At 31.8% G+C, this 23,077-nt stretch overlaps 1 protein-coding gene across 1 annotated transcript in view; it reads right to left on the bottom strand.

The window, feature by feature from the left end:
- Positions 1 to 2,843: 2,843 nt before the first annotated feature.
- The window catches only part of LOC123662958 (stromal interaction molecule homolog), an 82,072-nt gene continuing 61,838 nt past the window's right edge, over positions 2,844 to 23,077 (bottom strand). Inside the window, exons 5-14 of the mRNA XM_045597723.1 lie at positions 22,481 to 22,596; positions 14,295 to 14,491; positions 13,912 to 14,031; positions 13,415 to 13,582; positions 12,319 to 12,453; positions 11,179 to 11,299; positions 10,043 to 10,105; positions 4,651 to 4,744; positions 3,931 to 4,086; positions 2,844 to 3,457 (exon numbers count right to left, since the gene is read on the bottom strand). Coding sequence (XP_045453679.1) covers positions 3,055 to 3,457; positions 3,931 to 4,086; positions 4,651 to 4,744; positions 10,043 to 10,105; positions 11,179 to 11,299; positions 12,319 to 12,453; positions 13,415 to 13,582; positions 13,912 to 14,031; positions 14,295 to 14,491; positions 22,481 to 22,596 — 1,573 coding nt within the window. The 3' untranslated portion in view covers positions 2,844 to 3,054. The remainder of the gene's footprint in view (positions 3,458 to 3,930; positions 4,087 to 4,650; positions 4,745 to 10,042; positions 10,106 to 11,178; positions 11,300 to 12,318; positions 12,454 to 13,414; positions 13,583 to 13,911; positions 14,032 to 14,294; positions 14,492 to 22,480; positions 22,597 to 23,077) is intronic.

The following is a 23,077-nucleotide window of genomic DNA, read 5'->3' as shown; positions in this document are numbered from 1 at the left end:
TCACAAGCGTGCTGCCGACCCTACCCCCTACCCCCAATCCCCCCAGAAGCTCTGGTCACCTTACTCACCACAGGAACACAACACTGCTTGGAAGCAGTATTATTTAGCTGTGATCTTAAATGTATATTGCAAATTTTCTCATAAACCGTTACTATTAAAAACGCAATTATTCAATGGTCCATAACACTCCGCTATTAGTAGTTTTGTAACCATTTTTGACAACGATTTTGTTTACAAATAAATTAACTTTTAACTAAATGGGTTATGAATCAAAACCGAGATTTTGCCATTGATTATCGCCAAATACGGCGCCATTTTTTCACGCATGAATTTGTCAAAGTATCTAAGGTGCTATAACATTGTAAACAGACATTAAGTACTATTAATTAGGTTATTTTCTAACGCTTGACAAACGGCGATTAGCGCTCCTAAATATATACGATTTTACTTGGTGTTGTAAGTACAAAAATTCATACATACGAAGACAAATGACATCGACAATACAATTCGTAGTACCATAAATGAATGGACATTGAAAGAGCTTGATACATAATTGTTTTCAGTCTGAAAATATTCATTTAGCACCAAATTGTCTTACAAATTATTCTAAATTACACCTAGAGGGCAATTATATCGCTATCATACTACATAAATAACAGGGAATGATGCGATATATTTATTACAATATATTATACAATGGATAAAATTTCACGACGTAAGAAATAACAATTTTATATAACACAACCGATATCTATATTTGAGACATGTTTATGTGTATAATATATATAAAAAAGTATACATTATTAATAATTCACATCATCGCTGGACGTTCACATTCAGTATTCGAGTAAAAAAAAACCAGCAAAAACAATGGATGCCAATGTATTATAATTTAAGAGGCGCTGTAGTTCTTGTTAAATTTTTTAAACTTTCATTCCCAATTTATAAATTACCATAAAATACAACTCTATCTCATAGTTGATAATTAATTATAATTTTGTATAATTTTTACTAATTTTTACTTATTTTTTATTAAGTAGCCTTTCAGGATATTTATTACTAAATTTAATTTTAACTTACACTATAACAGGAGGTTTATTGATAATTTATAATGGTAAAGTATAAATATTGCTTTTTAATACTTTTAAGTGTTTGAAGTAACTAAATAAAAAAAATTAAGAACTATTTTGCTAATATTACATTCTGTAAATTTTAAAACAAAGGATAAAAATATTGAATTGAACCTAAACTTACCTCAAAGCTATAAATCTAATCAAAAAAGCTCCATAAAACATTCCAAAAACTATAAAAAAGATGAAATTGACACACGTTTCATATTTATCATACACTACGGTTCATAAAATAATTATAAAAATTGCTATAAATATCACACATTGACAATTATTTATTAAAAATGTAACAAAGTGAAAGACAAAAGTGTACATCTTGTGGGATAATAAATATATATTAAAAAAACTTAAGAAAAATAAAAACTATTTGAAATATAAAAATAATAATTCAACATGTGCAGTTTCTAAAACCGAATGGTAAATGTGCTAAATAAATTACCAAATAATAACAGAGGAAAGCAAACCTTTGATTTCGTTCACTCGTTCAATAAATAAGAATAAATTTATCAATACAATGACAGAACAGGTGGCCTTGTGAATGTATAATTCGTCCGTTGAAAACCGAAGACCATTAACCAATAGATAACACAGAGATATTTTAAAGAGTAAGGAAATACCTACGTCAAGCAAAAACTCGTCCCCTTGCCATAAAGGTTACATTTTGCCTTGTAACTGATGCGATAAATTTTAATTTGTAAAATCACGTTTTCTAAAGTACCTACTGCTTTTAAAGCCTACTTGAATAAAATTGTTTTTGATTTTGTTTTTGTAACAGTACACAATTATTTCATTACATAAGAAAATGGCTGTGTCTTTTAGAAGTCTACTTACTAGTGACCACTCGCTCGGTTGCCCAGTGGTCGGAATTCGACCATAATTAATAATGTTCTGTTGCCAAAGTATATATGAATAATATATAAAAATGAATAATAATAAACAAAAGAGTATATGTAGTGTGAGTATGTGTGTCAAATACATGGTAGCGTGGGTAATGTTTTTTTATTGATTTAATAAAAAAATATTAGCATTCTGCACTCCTTTATATAAACTTATAAGTGTGCGAAATTTCATACTCCTCCATCCGCGCAATTTTCATAAAAGTGGGTACAAAGTTTTTGCTTCACGTATTAATATATGGCTAGATATCATTAATCCACGCTGTACGCGCATGCGTCTATACAATATGTTTTTTAGGAAGATTTTTTTTCTTATTTATTATTATGTATTTTCTTATTGTCATACATAAAACAATAGTTTATATTTCAGAAAATGACACACTGAGAGGAAGTTAACCTATGATAAAAATGATTCACATAATAAATAAATAAACAAACGTTACACACTCAACGGCCCCCATTAAGATCTTCTCCTGTGTCGGGGGTCCGGGAACACAAAATACACAAGCACAAACACCAAGACCACGACAAACGTCTATATGACCAATACAAATGTCTGTCGTGAGCGGGGATCGAACCCGCGACCGCCAGCGCAACAGCCAGTGCTGTGATCGTTGCGCCAACGCGTCGTCAAAACATAATCATTGTCATTGCACTTGCACTTTTTTGTGATCTCTACTATGCAAATCATTTAAAGAACTATATACAAACTTTTTTAACAGTTTATCTTCGATTTTCGATTGGACGAACTGTAATGAGCGGGCCTAGACGAAGTTAAGTGGCGATTGGCAGAATCGATCGTAGAAGAGTCAGAATATATGAAAACACTTCTATTTGTCACGTTACCGTGAAATACATATTTTTTGACTTATCTACAAACGAAATAATTAATCGCTACAAATATTAGTCTGTCGTTTTCTACACAATACGATTTAACTTATCAGAGACAAAATGACACATCTTTACAAATCATGCCACAAATCTAATACGAGAAACCGATAGGATAGTAAAAATTGTACGTGAGCCGGTCACGCGGGCGTCTTTGTCTTCTTGCCAAAAGGGAGGTGTATTCTACGCTTCCTCGGCTTGGGTGCATTATCATCCTCCATTAGCGAGGAGTCGGTCGACTCCTCCTCCGTAGCCTGAGGGATGAGGCGGGCAGGAGCGTCAGGGAGGGGGCGGGGGGAGGGGTCGTCGGGAGCGCGGGCAGCGGGGGCCGGCTCCTCGAGGGAGGCGAGAGAGCGTGGGGAGTGGGGAGTGGGGGGGGAGTGCGGAGAGTGGGGGACTACGTCGGTGCTGCGGGAGCGTTGTATGGGCCCCGAGGCGGGGGGGCGGCGCGGGGGCGGGAGGGGGGCGCGGCCGAGCGCTCGCAGTTGCGGCTGAGACTGGGAGTGAATGTTGCGAGGGAGGTCTTCACCCGTCCAGTTAACACTGAAACAATTATTGTATCGATTTGACTAACAACTTTTAGATGTCACACATTAACTTATTAAGATCATTGATGTTCAACTTATCAGATAACATCATGAGCGTTTACGAACTCACACAGGAGTGCACCACATTAAACTATTTAACGTAAGACAAACAAATAATAGTGTTTTCAAGCAGTATTGTGTTCCTGTTGGTGAGTAAGGTGACCAGAGCTCCTGGGGGGATTGGGGATTGGGTCGGCAACGCGCTTGCGATGCTTCTGGTGTTGCAGGCGTCTATAAGCTACGGTAATCGCTTACCATCAGGTGAGCCGTACGCTTGTTTGCCGACCTAGTGACATAAAAAAAACATATATCATTTATTTAAGATTCATATCTGATAAACAGGTTTTAGAAACCGAAAACAAAAAAAATAAATAAAAAAGATTGAACACGTATGTAGATATCGTAACTAGAGTTCAAATAAGCTCTTACTTGTCCCCTCCCAGTATGAAGTGCACGGGGTCCCTCCTTCTGTCCTCGGGGCTCTTACGGACATCGTTGTAAGTCCCCGACCTTTTGTCCTCCAATCTTCTCTCGTCTTGTCTCTTCTCTCTAGCTTCTTGTGCCAGCCTCTCTTCTAACTGTAATCTGTGGATATAAGTTTAGTCTTTAAAATTTATTTAGGATTTGTTGATTATTGTTACTCTTGCATAAATTTTTTAAACATACATACATATACACATATACATACATATGTACATATAATCACTCCTCTTTCCCGTAGAGGTAGGCAGAGACCACTTCTTTCCACTTGCTACGATCCTTACATACTTCTTTCGCTTCGTCCACTTTCATTATTACCTTCATACATGCTCTTCGGTTTTGGGTACTCTTTTTTAATGTTTCAATTCAAATGTGTTCAATTTTTTTAAAATGAATATATTACCATGAATATGTAAATTTCATATTAAAAATTAAATTAAGCTGTCTAACGAAGGTTGGTTAGAAAATTGCATTTGATTTACAAAGGTTTACATTAAATATTAGTTATATTCTTCCCTATTGATAATTATTATAATCATAGAGTACAGTTTACCAAACCCAGACAAACATTTTGGTGTTTCATAAAACAGTGTGTATTGATCAAACAAAATTGGTGATGTACGGTATACAAATACTAAATGAGTTTTATAAATCAACTTATATACTTGCCTAGCCTCGGCCAGTCTTAGATCTAGAGGGTAATGCGGTGCGTCCGGTTCCTCGCTTCCAGACGAATCTTCTCTCCAACCAAAATTTTCCGTTACTACAATATTAAAACATTATTTAAAAAAATTCACTTGAAAAACAAAAAAAAAAAAAATGAAAAATAAATAAATGTGTTTGCAGGCAAACGAAGAAAAACCGACTTCAATTATATCGACAAGTAATACAACGTAGGTAGACGAAAAAATAGTCAAGTAAATTCGCATTATCAAAGATTACTCCAAAAGTTGTGATCAGATCTCGATGAAATTTAAATGTGGCCACATGATAAACATCAGCTTTTGATTAAATTAAAAATCATTAAAATCGGTACACCCAGTAAAAAGTTATGGGGATTTTCGAGAGTTTCCCTCGATTTCTCTGGGATCCCATCATCAGATCCTGGTTTCCTTACCATGGTACCAAACTAGGGATATCTCCTTTCCAACAAAAAAAAAGAATTATCAAAATCAGTTCATAAACGACGGAGTTATCCCCGAATAATCGGTCGAATTGAGTAACCTCCTACTTTTTTTGAAGTCGGTTATAATAAACCACCTAAAAAGTCAGAATTTTATTTTTGTTAAATCCGTATGACCCATCATGAAGACTATAATTTAATTTTAAGTAAAATTATTATCATTAATTATCACATGCATTCATATTATAAAGTCAATTTATAGAACCTCCTTAAATATCTAATGTAACAAATATAAAGTTCAGCACTTTCACTGATACAGGACTTTTGAATTGTCATTTTTAAAAACTCCCGATATTTTAGCAACGTAAGTCCCGGATAAGTAAAAAAGTTGACCGTGAAAGCTTAATAAAGTATAACAATTACAATGAGTTATCTATATATGCACCAGTAAAAAGCATGTATGAAATAGCCCCTTAAAAAAAGCGCGAGATCAATATAAATAACAAATTCTTACCTTCATATAAATATGTCGCCGTTTCAATGGACAAGGGAAAAACTTTGCAATACTACAAAGCCGGGACGGGCAAGAAAAAATAAAACAAAATCACAATCGTCAAAAGCTTTCAAACGTGCAAATATAACTGAAACTTAATACTATTCCCCTTGAAACATGTAATGAAATAATGTTATTCATTACTTATGTGCCTGCACAGTATGTGTTAATTATGATTATTTCGACGACTAGGAATCATTTTGACCACGAAATTGATCGGTTCGATGGAAAATTAATTGCTTATGGAATATAAGAACCGAGTTAAAGCAGTTTTTATTAATATGTACCGTGTGTGTGACTGTATTGTTACTATTTAGACAACATGTTAAATTAATTACTTTTAAAATTGTTAGGATATTTGCACCTTCTCAAAATAATCACTTAGACACTCTTCACACATAATATAAATGTTTTAGTGTAAACAACATGGAACAGCTACTGCTTTTTGTTTTGAATAAAATTATCACATTAATTGACATTATATGTATATATAAATATAATAATATATAGTATTTGACTGTATTAAATTATATAATTTATTTGGATTAATGGCTTCCCATAGTACTTTTGTACTATATCTTTTAAAATATGTGAAGCATGGGCTGTCTCATATTTTAATACAACCAATATTATATACAGAAATAAATAAATTATTATATAAATGTGTATGCCTCTGTGCATGTATGAGTGTATGTGTGTACATAAAAACATCTGTGAGCGTCTTCTAGCTTTACTAGGCAGTCACAGGACTGTCGATTTGTAGTTTGAATGATAAATTACCTGTGGTATTATAGTGCATGATGTTAAAGAAAAGGCATGGGTATTTTAGAGCGAGTTCGTGGATATTAATTTCAAATATAAAAAAAATACAACGAATGATTTCGTCACTATCATAGAATGGAGAAAAAAAAACAAAAAGCTATTTCAAAAAGCTTTAAAAATTAACAAGAACAAACAAACACTTCTTTTGTTGTTTTTTTTCTGTCCAGTATTTGTCTTTGAAAAGCATCATTAAATTTTTATTTCAAAATTTTCACTAACACGCAAATAAAAAAAAAATGGTTTGTTTATGGTAAGTACAAATGAAAAAGAGCCAAGCGATGATTCAACATAACTTTGATGGATATGATACATGTAATAATTTGCAACTACATATCATGCAATAGGATAAAATAGCCCATACCAAACTAAGCTACAGTTTATCAAAAAAACAAGGACTACTCCATACATGCTTTTTGAGTTACACATTAAATTATGTGCTTTTATAAAGCCTGAAAGCTTCCTACTGATTGTGATGACATGGTATATCGATATAAATCCTTTATTCGATCAAATGAATTTATACATACATTATAAACGGTAACAAACATTATAACTATAAAGCGACTACAGTATAACAATGTTTCAGAAACTCATTTTCAAAATTAGTCATTAGCCTTCCAAAAAATTTATCAATGACAACATTTGAAAGAATAATAATAAATAATAGGTTTTTTTAAAGCAATAAAGTTTACATTAGATTTAGGAAATTTACATTATATTAGACTTGGTTTGAAAATTAATTAAATTGATTTCAATACTCTCAGTATTTGTTAAAAGCGTTTGAAACATTTTGGTGAGAAAATTTTGAGATGACTATTTTAGAAAATGAACTTCCGATTCGAGACTTGATTTTGTACTATCTCAACGTTACATAAATAATATTACTTTTAAATTAATTTTGGTCTTATCGATAAGGTGCCATCCATAAATTACGCTATACGATAGGTTGGGAGGGGTGGGAGGACTTAGAGATCGACGAAGTGTGACATTGTGTAACAAGGGGTAGGGAGAGGTCCAAAATTTTGTGACATATTATAAATTACATAAAAACATACATAAAAAAAATATAATTATGTAATTGTTAGTTATATGGGAACAAAAATTATTTCTTAACTTATGTTTTAATTTAATAAATAAGACTTTATAGCTGTAAATTTTCAAAATATGTGACGTCATACTAGGTACTGGGGGTCATATAAATGTGGTCAAATCTGTGACAAGAACAGGGGAGGGATCAAAAACCGTGAAATTCGTGTGATGTAATTTATGGATGGCCCCTAACATCTTATAGTATTTAAAAAAATTGATAGTTTCTTTGTAACTAGTATCTTCGGGAAGTTAGATCTCGAAGAGATTAAAAAAAAGAAACGAAAGTTAGTTTATCCCTAGCACAAATACACTTCAAAAATATTTCTTTAAAATAAAATAAATGAATTGTAATTAAGTTTAAACAAGCTGTATTGATAGGTACTTTGACAATGTTAGGTTTAAAATATTCGAGGCATGAACTGTCTAATATTTCAATTGTTTATTAAACTTACAAGGACTAAATATTTTAAGAACGATGAATTATCACAAAAATTAGCAACCAATTACAAAAAGAAAAGAAAAAAATTATAATTAAAATATTTTATATGTCAAATCATGTTTCAATTAAAAATTGTATACTTTTTATAAAATTATAAAAAATTATTCTTTATATATGTATAACATAAAAACAATATTAATCTACTTACATCTTATCTAGTTACTTGGTCATATATTTTGAGCTTTATATTATATTAACAGTTGACATAAAATATAATATATAAAAAAAATATTTATTGAAGTAAATATATTTTTAGTATTTTTAAAAAAAATTGACACGACTTAAAATATAACTTTTAATAATAACGTAATATTAGTTAATTTAAGAAACAATATGAGTTAAGTTCTATTTAAATAATGACTTGTCAACCAGCCGTTAATTAACTCAAGAGCCTGTTTAGGGCGAATAATTTAAAATTTAATGAATTTGAGCATTTATTATTTTGTACCATCTAAATGAATTAAAGAATTTCAAATGTCTATTTTAAGTACAAATAATTTTTAGATTTTTAACTTTGACTGGTCAAAACATTAAATATTTTTAATTTTAACAGTTATAAAACTAATGTATATATAATGATTACAACTCCTTTTTTATTTAAATAATTTATGTTTGAAATCATCTCAGTTGCCCGTAAAAGGTTTAAAATTGATTTAAAATATTTTTTAGAAGTTGCCAATGAGGTAAATAATAAATATGTTAATTATTTATTATCGCGAAGATCCTGTAAATATAAACAGTTTGAATATAAAATGTTTTACAAAATAATGATCAGGATTTCATCATACTGCGCCTCGTTGGGAGATAGGCGATTTTTTTGTTACTGTTAATAGTTGTGATGTTTTTCAGTAAAAATTATGCTTTATCTGATTATTTAATTCTAATAGTCGAATAGGCACATATTCCTATATACTTATTTCTTCTGGTACAGACAATTTAGTATTGATTTAATTTTTTATAGTTTTTAATTTTATAATACACCGATAAGTTCATTATAAGCTGATCTCTATCGCTCGCTACGTCGCCATCGCTTTCGAAATGCATGTTGACAGCAATAATTGCGCAGATATAGCAAACAAACTAATTATTATCACTGAAAAGTCTTGACATTTCTAAAGAAGTTTATTTATTTGTATTTGTTTGTTTTGTTTCCATGCGTCTCATATTGATACTAAAGTTGATTCTTTGTATCAAATCAAAACCAGCCATTTTGGTATAATATGCATATTTTGAAATTTAGAAATATAATTTGTGATGCCTTTAACAAATAAATTTGAATTGTACGCACAAAAATTGATACATATTTGAGGATAAGAAAAAAATAAAATAATATTCTAGTTTTAATTTTTGCTTGCAAAACAAAAGAAGACATTATGTAGACTCTTTCATAAAAGTATGGGTTATGTTATAATGACTAATTCCTGAACCACTGTCCATTCCCATTAGTGTCAACACATTTTATAAATTTTAATACGTTTGATGTATGTAATGTCTTTATGTTCTTTTTTATGTTTTTCTTTCTTATAAATGTTTCTTAAAAGTGTTACTTTAACCTGTATATATGAATTCATTTCATTATTATTATTAATATTGTTATTATGAAGTTGTAGGGTTGCTATCTCCTGTAGTAACGTGACTAATCAAAGAATTTAGGGGAAAACCCTAAAATTGATTATTGACTTCAAAAAAATAGGTAGGTTCTCAATTTGACTGTATTTTTTATTTATGTTACCGCGATGATTTTTCTTTAATCGATAGTCGGCGCGTGTCATGTTGGCCCATTTAAATTTAATTGATATTGAAATTGAATATGAATTTACTTGACCATTTTCTCGTCTACCTACGTTGTATACAATCTACGTTTGCAAGCAAAGACAATTATTTGTACGTACAATTCAATATAAAATATAATAAATATACACAATAGCCTCTCAATCAATGTATTCGTGAAATAGTGAGCTGTCTTCAAGCTTACCTGATCCACAGAGCGACGTGTCGTCCCCTACACTCAAATCATCCTGGGAACTACTCATGCGGACTGGAAATATACACAAATAAAATTAGAGACAAATTATAATTATATATAGTAAAAAATAAAAAAATAAAAATAAAAAAACAATTAGTAACATGAATTGCGAAATTGTTGCTCTCGGATCGCAATTAACAATATCAATCGTCAGCGAGAAGTACCTAATGACCATTAAATTAATTTTGTAATAATTTTAAAGCGACAAGTGTATTTGATAGTAAGCAAACAGTCAAAACATCAATCCAATCTCAGCGTAAAAAATAGCTGATTGGACTACTAGCAAAACATTAAAGAAATAAATTAATTATGGCGCTAGTTTTATTGCAATACACAACGTGGAAATGTAAGCATCTGCGATTTGTCTTAATACATGTAAATTACGCGTCACGTTGTTTGTCCGCGATGGACTCCCAAACTACTAAACCGATTTTAATCAAATATGCACACCGTGTGCAGTTTGATCCAACATGAAAGATAGGCTATATTTTATTTCGATATATATAATTATTATATTCAAGAAAAAAAATAAGGCGGTACCAAGTTCGTCATGTCGGCTTGTATCGATATAAGATTTGTTTTACATTGTATAGCCTACTCGTTAATTATTAGATGATGGTTATAACATCACACTCTTACTATCAGAAGTGAAACATTTAGTGTGGAAGTCAAATTATTTGTTAAGTAAATATCAAGAACTTCATTACAGCCTATACAGTCCACTGCTGGACATAAGCCTCCACAAGTTTACGTCAAAAATAGCGTGAGCTCATGTGTGTTGCCCATAGTCACCACGCTGGGCAGGCGGGTTGGTGACTACAGAGCTTGCTTTGTCGCACCGAAGACGCTGCTGCCCGTCTTCGGCCTGTGTATTTTAAGGCCAGCAGTTCGATGGTTATCCCGCCACCGGTTGGCTTTTTAAGTTCTAAGGTGCTAGCGGAACTGTGTTATCTCTTAGTCGCCTCTTACGACACTCACGGGAAGAGAGGGGGTGGCTATATTCTTTAGTACCGTAGCCACACAGTACAACAGTCAAGAACTTAAGACGTTAAAACGTAATTATATAATAATAAACTACATCATACCTCTTCCTTGTCGTCCATTAGATGTTCTGTATAAAGTGCTTTCCAGGAACTGTAGACCGTTGTTGTTGATTATGTTGAAACCACACAGGCGTTCGATTTGTTTCCATCGATGCATCCTTTCCTATTAGAAATGAAGAATTTACATTTATTACATTTAATTACATATTATTCAGATAAAACGTATAACTATCATGCACTGTTGTATCTTTATTAGAATCAAAAGTAACTTTTCAAATATGAAAATAAAAAAAAAATAAAAAATAATAATAATGTAACCTTTTTTGTCTTTTATTATTTACATTGACTATGTTTTATTCCTTTAAATTGTTTACATTAATACAATAATATAACGTATTTTAAGCATATTATCAGTAACATCGTCAAGGTAAAATTATGGTTCCAGAATAAAGCCTTGTGTGAATGCCAGTACATTGAACCAAAATAAATCTTTCATTGTTTTGTTCATTATTGTTATATGTTGTTATATATATATAAAACAGATATATTCATGACTGTGGTTGCACGAGTTCATTGTTTTACATTTTTATTGCTTAAGAAATACAATGAATAAAAACCTATTTAATTTTCCCGAAAACATAAATCTTGATGTTACTACTCGATTACATAATCTTGCTGTCTTGTATGTCGTCGTCTTGTTTCATTTTTTCTTTTATAATACCGAATTCTATCCAAATAGAGAAGGTAGCAGTAATTCAGCCTCATAAAAGAAATATAAAACAAGTACCGAAGCTGACGTTTTAACTTCAAACATTCACGTCGATTCCCTTTCACAATACACGAAAACGTAAATTTATTAAATAAAATATACTAACATCCCGTCCAACACTCTTACCCACGGTAAATCCGTAATTCTCTAGTTGTAGTTGCACAGGGAAACAATTTAGAAACATTAGATTTTATTATTCAAATATTTAGATACTAAAAAGTGTGTCAACGCATGCATTATTTCCAAAATAATTTGGTTCTATTTTCAGAAAAATTTATAAAAAAATTAATTGGATTAATATAAAAAGTATCAAGTAAACATTAGCATGATTTGAATTTACTGCGCAAAATTTTCTTTTTTTTTTCCTCGATAATTCGATATTCTCTATACAGATAAATTAAAACGTATCCTACCTGTAGTTCCTGTGTGACTTCGTTGAGAGCGGTGCGTGCTTCTACGATAGATCTGTCGACATCGTCTATTGACTTGCCATGTGTCGACACGAACGCTCCCACTAAACTTGATCGCTTTTTACGTAATTTCTCACACTGAAACAAGTAGTGTAGAATAGTAGAATTTCAAAATTACACTACACCCAGAATTACAAGAAATTTTAAATTATTTTTTGTTATGTTGTTAAAGAAGCATTCTTATATAGACATTTATAAAATATGTATAAATTATTTAAGAAGACGATAGCTCTTTTCGAACGTTTTAATCATTATTTGTTTGCAAACAAATTAGTCTAACCAGAACAGGAGAAAAAAAAAACTAAATCGAAATTTATTTATTCATTTTAATGAATAATAAATGTAAAATTTATAAATAATGTATTATCGGGCAATCGTTTAATCGTGGTTGAAATTATTTCTTTACAAAGCGACATTTTATGAGTCATTATGAGTCATTTACATAATTAAATATAAAATATTGCAGCAGCTACTTTAATATGGCCAGGTAAAAGATTTATTTACTCGTATTTCTTTAAAAAAAATAACACTATTAAAAATCACCATATCCTTTTCATGCCAGGGGATGTCTGGAAGAAACTGTTCTTTTAGCGTTAAGACCACCTTTTGTATATGTTTATGGTATTTTTTCATACAAAATATTTTTCTATGTTAAATGTATTTTTTGGTGTACAATAAATAGAGTATGTATTGTATTATCATATATCGCAATTACAGGCTCATCATTCATCGTCATTACACATGTATGGAATTATCGTAATAATAAAAGATAAAAAAATAAAAAGTATTTGAATTTTTAAGTAGAAATGATAAAATAATAAATAGATAAATAACAAATAAACTCCTTACATTCAACGGCTCCGGAAAAACACACAAAACACAAGACCAAACATCTGTATGGCCTATTTGCATAGGCCATACAGATAGGCATATATTGTTTGCAGTGAGCGGGTGTCAAACCCGGGACCACCAAGCGCAACAGCTAGTCCTATAACCACCGTGCTAACGCGTCATCAATATAAGTACAAAAGATCCTCACCGCTTCTCTAGCCTGCTGTAGCTGTAAATCGGCCTGCTGCTTCTTCCTCAAGTAGGATCTGTTTTCCACTTCGTGCGTTAATTGTAACCACTGCTGGAGTCCCGGAGGGGGGGCCCAGCATCTGTCTTCCAATTCCCCTTCAGCTCGACGTAGTTCACCTCTGAGCATCTAGAAATATCAAGCAAAATAGTGTTTTTGTTTTTTTGTTTTTTGGTTTAACTAGGTCGACAAACAAGTCTACAGCTCACCCGATGGAAAGCGATTACTGTAGCTTATCGACGTCTACAACAAGAATAGTCGCAAGCGCGTTGCCGAACCTACCCCCAACCCTACCCAGAAAGAAGCTCTGGTCACCTTACTCACCACAGGAACACAACACTACTTGACAGGAGTATTACTTGGCTGTGATCTTCTGTAAGATCGAGGTATAAGCAAGAGGAGGTCGGGCTGTTCCAGATTTTGAGCAAGATTATTATTTTATTAGTATATAGACTTACTTCTATTTCAGCTTTCAGTTGCGACACTTCAAGATCGGACGAGGCAGAATTCAAAAGCGGCGTATCACCGGCTTCTCTCAATTTTTCCTCTAAATGTTTCTTCTCGGTTGTGACATTTTCCTGGGAGCAAATCATTTAGTCATTACAATTTATTATAATAATTTATACTGTTCTATTAATACAACATTGATTTCGTTTTTTGTTTATAAAATTATAATTTCCAGTAGATGCGTGCTAAACATTCTGAATTGTTATTTAAATTGTTCTTTAATAAGATGACTAATTACTGCATTGGTTTATATTTTCTAGACTTGAGTTTTGCTTTCCGACAAGATAAATTTTTATTGGAATCAAGAACCTTAATAAGTTTTCCCAATACAAACCTGTTCCAATCGCGCTTTCTCTAACTCTTTTTGCATATCATCAAGTGCCATTTCAGCTTTCCTCAACTGTTCCATATCACGTAACATGCGTTGTACTTGATGGCGACTCGCCCGCCCAGCGCGAAGAGCCGCCCAACCGCCCACTACCGCGCCCAACAGCAGGGAAGCGAGCAACCAATCCTTCCATCTGCTGCCTTCTAGTGGAAAATTGTATGGAGAACGGTGCTTTTTAATGAAAATGTCCTCGAATTTTTAAACATTCACTATGAACACTTTATTCTTCAGGACTTACCGCGATTGTCATTTTGTAACTACCTATATTTTAACGATATTGCAGGCGCCAGTAACCCGTGACCGTAGATGACAATCGTAGTAAGTAGAATCAAAAGTGTCGTCGAGATGTTTTTAATTACACATTATATTATATACATATATATGTATGATTTATGCTTGTAACACGTGCTGCGATTAAACCTGACAATAAGGTCTTAAAGTATTGTAGTTTATCTCATGTTTTATTGAATTTTATCATTCCATAAATGATATAGAATTATGGACTAATTTTATAACTACATTTTTCATACATTATAATTCTTATTATTTCAACTGATGTGAGTCACGGGTTCGATTCTGGTTAGTGGAAAATATTTTTATACGTCATACAGATGTTTGTCGTTGTCTGGACGTATTTGTTTATGAATGTTGGGTGTGTTTTTGGACCCTCCGACATAGGATTCTTAACTAATTAGAAGGCCGTTGGGCGACACATTCATGAATCTATAATAAGAATTTAATACTTAAATAGTTCATAAAATTAAAAATGAAAATGATAAGAAAACATACTGTCTTACAAAAAAGTATGCCGTTTGCGAAAAAAGTATATATATATTTGAAAAAAAAAACACAGAAAGAAAAAGTGTTTATTTCTATACGACAAAACTAATATATTAAGTTTATTAGGGTTCAAAAAGCTACAACAAACAAGGACAGTCTCTAAGCGGTAAGCGCTTAAACTTATGTATTTTTACCATAAATATGCAACTTATTTGCTCTAACACTTCAAGTAAGTTGATTATAAATTTTTTCTTAAATGACCATCGTTTGTACGTTAGTGTCGTGTCAATATCCGAGTCACCTGAGTTTTATATTTAAGTCGGTGTTTTAAAGCCATTTTCCTATGTCTTTTCAACATTCGCCTAACAGCAAGGAGAATGACTATATGATAATGTTTAAGATAGATATTAATCAATATTGTAATAATATTGTAATATTATCAGTGATGTATTAGTACTCGAAAATTTTAAAGTTACGCAGTAACGAGCTGGACTTACTACTGCTTCAATTTTTTCATGTATAATTTCAGCTACGGTATGCGTCAATGTATCATTATGGGCCTCAACGGAATGACGCCAGTATAATTAAATCAAATTGTATATGTATTTAAAAGTTATCAGCAGTTTACTTCTTGCAAAACTCAAGAGTTAAGTTATACTACTCTTTTTAGAATATCTTCATCAGGATAATAGATCCGTTCAAACCAGTGTCGCTGTCTTAAAAAAATGGACACGGATAATTCGTGACTGTAGCTGTGCAGATGATGCTTACTAATTTTTGAATTATTTATTACTACTAAGCACGTGAAAAAAAATGTCGAAGAAAAGACTGGGTGATTATATTCTGTTTAATTCTAACGACATCTACTTAATTAATTGTAGTACATTACAGCCTATACAGTCCACTGCTGGACATAGGCCTCCACAAGTTTACGCCAAAAATAACGTGAACTCATGTGTTTTGCTCATAGTCACCACGCTGGGCAGGCGGGTTGGTGACCGCAGGGCTGGCTTTGTCGCACCGAAGACGCTGCTGCCCGCCTTCGGCCTGTGTATTTCAAAGCCAGCAGTTGGATGGTTATCCCGCCATCGGTCGGCTTAAGTTCCTTTGTAGTACACTTAAAACTAAAAAAAGAACCGAAAATACCGAAAGAACCCGGAAATCTCGGTTCCGTTAAGACAACATACCAAAAATCCCGGTTCTCAAAAACAGACCGGTTCTGGAAACACTAAAAGTTTATAGGCAAAATGATGGAATTATGACAACAGAAACAGGAAAACACAATATTGTCACAATTATTAAAACTCCATAAACGTTTTATAAAAATGCTATCTTAAAAGATATTACAAATTCACACGATCTCATAAATTACAGTTTTTGTTTAGCGTCAAGATTAACAATAATGATCCTTCGTCTATTAAACGTAACTAGTGTTCAAGGTAAATTATATAGATATACATAAATATTTACAGCTAGTAGGAATGAATGAAATTTTTCGTTACTTGAAAAGTGGGAAGTTCGAAAACAAGAATTTTGAGCTCTTTCTATCAAATCCATTGTACATAACATTATAAATAACATTTCTCAAGTTTTAAGGAGCTTGTAACTTTCATCTTATACTATTTTTAATAATTAGACAAATGTTTATAATTACATGCTAATAAGTAATTTGTCATGTTGTGCCGAGATGATGAGGTAATTTGTAAAGTAACAATGAAACGTGCTTTTATAATAAATACATAGTGCTTTTGTCATAAAATTGAGTATTAATTATTATTAATAAATTTATTATTATTATGACTTCATTTCTTTATTCTTTTCATGTTATTTTAAATTTTTATTGTACTAAGTTTGTAGATACATTAATATACAATCCGTCAACCTAATAAACATTACTTAGACTAATAAAAAAGTTAAATTTAATCAAAATAGTAATTATATAACGTTTCTAAATGCCTTCTAATGCCTTTGCCAAAATTGTCCTATTTGTTGACATACACACACAACTTTTAAAGTGTTAAAAGCATAATTGCAATACCGCGTAACTACAAATAATCAAAATTGAAATTTCGTGCGTAGAGTTTCTTTATAGCAGTTGACATCCCATGAGGTCAGCAGAGTGCTTCGTCTAATAAAAAATCTTCAAATGATAAAACACTAAACCGCGTGAATAACGTTCATTCAAATGTATTTCCAAAACTGCGTATCTGCGTATCATGTCATAGAAAGGATGGACGTTTAATTCGTTGCTCGTGAATTTAAAGAATTTTACGAAGAAGTATTGGACTTGAAAGTAAATAAATGTTAATAACTGAATTGCCATTATATTGGTTATATATCCGATAAGCGGTGACACACATATCCGATACTACTACTACAAACTATCAGTACCTACTTCTATAGAAACATACTAATTTTCTAATTAACATCATTCAGCTAATTAAACGGGAGATTGATCAGGTAATCAGTCTGTAAACAAATTTAGTCATTGAAAACTTAGCGATATGTTCTTGTTTTTGAATTCTCGGCTATTGGTTTAGTTTTCTAATATTTTATGATTGGGATATAACAAATTATACGTCATAAAACTGCCTATTATGCCATACAGTTCTTACCATTGTATCTCTATAAATGTAGTTTGTCAGTCACTACACGACTGAACTACGATAAATTGAAACTATTAAATGTTATTTATATAAAGTATTCAAAACAAAATATAATTCCTACGTATTATATGTGTATACAGAATTTATTGAAGTAAAATTTATTTACGCACGCTTGACTTATAGGGAGTAAGCTGGTGAAGGCGTGACTAGAACGTTACGAAAAGTGTGATCAGGTGAGGCGAACGGAAGTTGAGAGGGAGATATATTTTAGTGAAGATAGAAAGAGACAGAGTTACGTTAGTAAGTAAAACTACTTCAAAAATCCACGCCTATATCAAAAACAAGCCAAATTCCGATTTAGCATTATTTCAGTTCAAACGTTTTTGAAATGATGATAACATGCTAATGTTTTCTGTTTCCTCTTAGCGACACAATTGTTCTGTCACACATCAACCAGTTATGTGTACAAAATATCATGATATTTTAGACTCCAATTTACATTACTTGTTACTGCTTATTATATAAATTTATTATATATTTTGATTTCTATTTTATACCTCAAATACGAGTAACAAAACTTAAACAATATACGTACATCATATTTAAAGTATAATACCACTTTTTACTTTTACTTTTTTACTTTATTTTTATATGATACCTAATATAGAATATATTATATTATAATAAGTTTATCTTAAGCATTAATTTCCCATAGGCTTTATCAGTGAGAAGTAAAACAGGGCCTTAGGGCCTGTTTCACATCAACTTGTTAACTATAATTTCTTAACAAATATATTAGGAATTGAAATATCTGACAAATTAATAAGTTTTGATGTAAATACAGATATATTTATCAGTAAACAATATCAATTGGATAGCGTTATATGTCACATAACTGTATCAGCAACCGGTAAAACAGGCCCTTATTTATATAAGGTAAACGTGTGTATATAAAAATGCAGTAAAATTAAACCTTCATCTGTCGAGTTACATTTTCCGCTAATCAGGAAATATAAAAACGATGTGGCACGCACACTAATCTTACTAAGCACCATTTAGCTCATCACTACTTCACTAGGTTTGTTCTCACTGGCCACAATAATTATAGATAATAAATGAAAAAAAAAATGTCAAATCACAAAAACAAATTATATTCACAATCGACATCCGGCGAAACTCTGAATCGAATGAGAAAAACGATACTTGAATGCCGTGATGTAAGGCCGGGGTTGCCATGATTTGTGTTATTTTGAAGGATTTAAATTAACTACAATAAATATATTTGACAACTATATACATATTTTTTTCTAAAGAATTTAGCCACCCGTCGTGTGGGTATCGTAAGAGGCGACTAAGGGATAACAAGGTTCCGCAACCATCTTGGAACTTAAGAAGCCGACCGATGGCGGGATAACCATCCAACTGCTGGCTTTGAAATACATAGGCCGAAGACGGGCAGCAGCGTCTTTGGTGCGACAAAGCCAGTACTGCGGTCACCAATCCGCCTGCCCAGCGTGGTGACTATGGGCAAAACACATGAGTTCACGTTATTTTTGACGTAAACTTGTGGAGGCCTATGTCCAGCAGTGGGCTGTATAGGCTGTAATGATGATGATGACTTTTTACCCATTATGTCCAAATTATAAGAGTACTATATATTTTCTTGGTTTGGTAAAAATTAATTTTAAATTTCGAAAAATACACTTTTAGGGCTTCCAACGAATAATTTCTTAACATTTGATACATTAAATTAATTTTCAAATAAACAAGACAAGTATTTAGTACTGCTTTGTACCTCAGAAGGTAATATACATACAAATAAATAATTCTTAGAACTTCATTTGATAAATAAATTCCAATACCTTGTGTTAGTCAATTTCTTTCAAGGGTTTGTAAGCATTTTTATACTGATCATTAATTAGTCTGTATTATTATTTTTTGTTTAATTGCCAAACTTTTCCTCTTACCATCATTATCTATATATCTTTTGTTTTTTTGTAATGCTTGGTGAATAAACGTCTTTATTATTATTATTAATTTCAAACCATCTTACAAGTTTTGTAAAATAAATACTAACTTGAGTTAAAAATGCAGTAAAATAACTTGAGAAATATTAGTTGTACGTGTTGCTACCGAGCAGTCAATTGGTTTTAATTAGACACTTTAGCGCAACACTGCGATTATAGCGTGTGACGATGAAACGAACTAAACTGTGTATGACACTTCCTGATCTCTTCAAAATGCATTAAATAAATAATTAAAACTATTACGATTTAAAAAATTAAGATTAAAAAAACATAACCAATGAGTAGAAGAATTTTGATATATTTTTATTATAACTTATGATTGAAATATCCTGTCAATTTATATTTTATAAGCTTAGCTACTTGTAAAAAATCACAAAAGTCAGATAATAAATAAATATATTTTCCGAGCTACTAATATCTAATCCTTAATTTTACTATAATTATATGAGATAAATGAGTTACCACAATAAGTAATTAAATGTAACAAACAAACAGACATGTCAATAGATGTCTACTTATTTTTTTTAATTACCTTACATTACATACATTTTCATACAAAGTACTTATAACGAAATACATTAAATATTGTGGTGTTAAGTGAAACTAAGGTATAATAGGATACCTTCGATTTAAAATTATATTTATATCCATAAACAAGTATTATCATGGCGACCCTATTAAGTATGATTTAATATGACGACCTGTACTAACATTATGTTCGCCCACAATGTAACATATTTTTAAAACTATGTACAAAAGCATTCGTCGAATTGTAGCATATAGTTTTTACTAAGTGAAAAAAATAATAATGATTTCATTAAACTCGTATGTTTTTATATGATAATAGCTGTGCCCGCGACTTCATCCGCGTAAAATTTAACAAAAAATGTATTTTTCATTTCGCAGAGTTATAAAATAAATAAATTTCTAAAATAAAAGTAGCTTAAGTTACTCCTTACTACATCAGTTATCTGCCAGTGAAAGTCCCGTCAAAATTAGTCCAGCCGTTTCAGAGATTAGCCGGAAAAAAGAGACAGACAGACAAAAACTGAACTGGTATGATGTTTTGTTTATGTTGTTTTTTTTGCGAGTTGTCGAATTTGTAACCGATGTTAAGGGAATATAAAACGATTTCTTATAATTTGACTCGAAGAGGAATCTTAAAAACTCTGTAAAACAGTATTCTGATTTTTTTTCGCCCTATAGCCCAATAAAGTTGCTCTTCATTGTCCAGTATATTAATAATACAATATAACAAAGAATTGTGTTTGCAGGCAAACGAAAAAAAAACCGAATTATATCGACAAGTAATACAACGTAACACGAAAAATTAGTCAAGTAAATAGACATTATCAAAGATTACTCCAAAAGTTGTAATCAGATCTCTATGAAATTTAAATGTTGGTCACATTTGACATGATAAACATCGGCTTTCGATTAAATTAAAAATCATCAAAATCGGTACACTCAGTAAAAAGATTTTCAAGGATTTTCAAGGGTTTCCCCTCGATTTCTCTGAGATCCCATCATCAGATTCTGGTTTCCTTATCATGGTACCACACCAGGGATATCTCCTTTCCAACAAAAAAAAAAAGAATTATCAAAATTGGTTCATAAACGACGAAGTTATCCCCGAACATGCATAAAAAAATATACGGTCGAATTGAGTAGCCTCCTCCTTTTTTTGTAGTCGGTTAATAAATACTAAATAACACAAAAATACTATTATTTTCTGTCGAGTAGACACGTTGCAGTAATTTCAAGTGCGATATCTTAATAATAACTCAAATTTTCTTCTACGAATGTTGTATAATTATGTGTTCTACGTCGTTACGTTCTAGGCCAGGGATCCCCAAATTAGTTTAGGTAAGAGATCTCTTTTCCAAAATGAACTGATACCGCAGACTCCTACTACCAAATAACTTTGAAAATCATAGTTCTAGATTTTTCTTATAGATATACAAAATCTCTTTAGCTTTTCAATCATGTCGACCCCCGAAAAGCCTTTGAAACCGACCACCATGGGAATACATATTATAGGCAGAATGGTCTTAATCATCGTGTGCTGTGAAAGAAAAAAATATCTTGTCTGGATGGTCTAGTACTCTCAATTTTGCTCTGCACTACAAGTCTATGGAAGACAGGTGTGGATACCGCAAGATATGGTCAGAAAATATTGAGCTTGTATTATTGATGATAGAGACTGTATAATGAAGAATAGGAATAGATATGACCCACTTAATATATTATAGAAACAGTAACAGCCTTTTCAGCGTCTTCATTTAAAATTTTCATAGCTCTTTATACATACTTATATTAATTTGAGCAAGACATCCTTTTGGCTTCCTAATGAAAACTACCGTAAGATATAAACAAATACTTTTTACGCGAAAAGCCATATATCCGTTTGTTTAAAAAAAAAAAAAAAACATAAGTAATACATAAAAAAAAAAATAGAATGCAGATAAATTTTCTTTGTGTAATCAAGTACAACTTTTACTTACAACGACGAGTCTGACTTCCTTAGAACGTTTGGACCGTCGAAAATCTCCAACCCCTCAAATTCAACAAAATTAGTTTTTAATGAAATTGTCCACATTTTAACTACTATACCTTTTTTTAATACTTATCGAAAAATTTCTATTCGGTATACATTTATATATATTCTATAAGAATTTGCATCAAAGATGGTAGTAATATTTGTAAACAACGGCCTCACCTTTAGGGGGTCCAAATAGAACTACGTCCATCGCCTTTAAAGCCAACTTCTGTTTGTGGATCGGGTCCTTAATACCCAAGACGTTGCTCAAATACTGCATGTTATTGACTGCCAATCTAAAACAATATATTAATGTATTTTAATGATATAAAAAAAAAAAAACTACAAAATGCTACTTGCTGAGACGACCACGGGGTGGTGGGCGGTGGGTGTATGGGCGGGATATACTCAAAAATCTTATAGTGCTCTCCGCGTTCAATACAATAACGCGTTCAGGGTGCTGTTGGAGCTGCCTCGATACTGCATCGCCTCAGGGATGTTGGCTGAAGCACGTGTTGATTGATTTTAGAGAGAAAATGAGAAAAAGGTGGCTGGTGCGTAGGGTACAGGGTAGTGCCAACAGAATTCTGGGCATGATATCTAGTAGACTGGATCGCATATACGTGAATCATTGCTGTGCCGTTGCAAATGGAACGGTGCAGCGGCGATTCGTGTGTATTGTAACATTTATTTGAAAAAAAAAAATCGTAATAATATAACTAACATAGTATGTAAGAAATATTGTTTACTAACAAAAATGAGTCACTGGTTACTTAA

The sequence above is a fragment of the Melitaea cinxia genome, chromosome 19, assembly GCF_905220565.1.
Source record: "Melitaea cinxia chromosome 19, ilMelCinx1.1, whole genome shotgun sequence".
Lineage (NCBI taxonomy): Eukaryota > Metazoa > Arthropoda > Insecta > Lepidoptera > Nymphalidae > Melitaea > Melitaea cinxia.
Note: the sequence above shows the minus strand (reverse complement) of the source record. Positions and strands in the feature narration are given on the sequence as shown.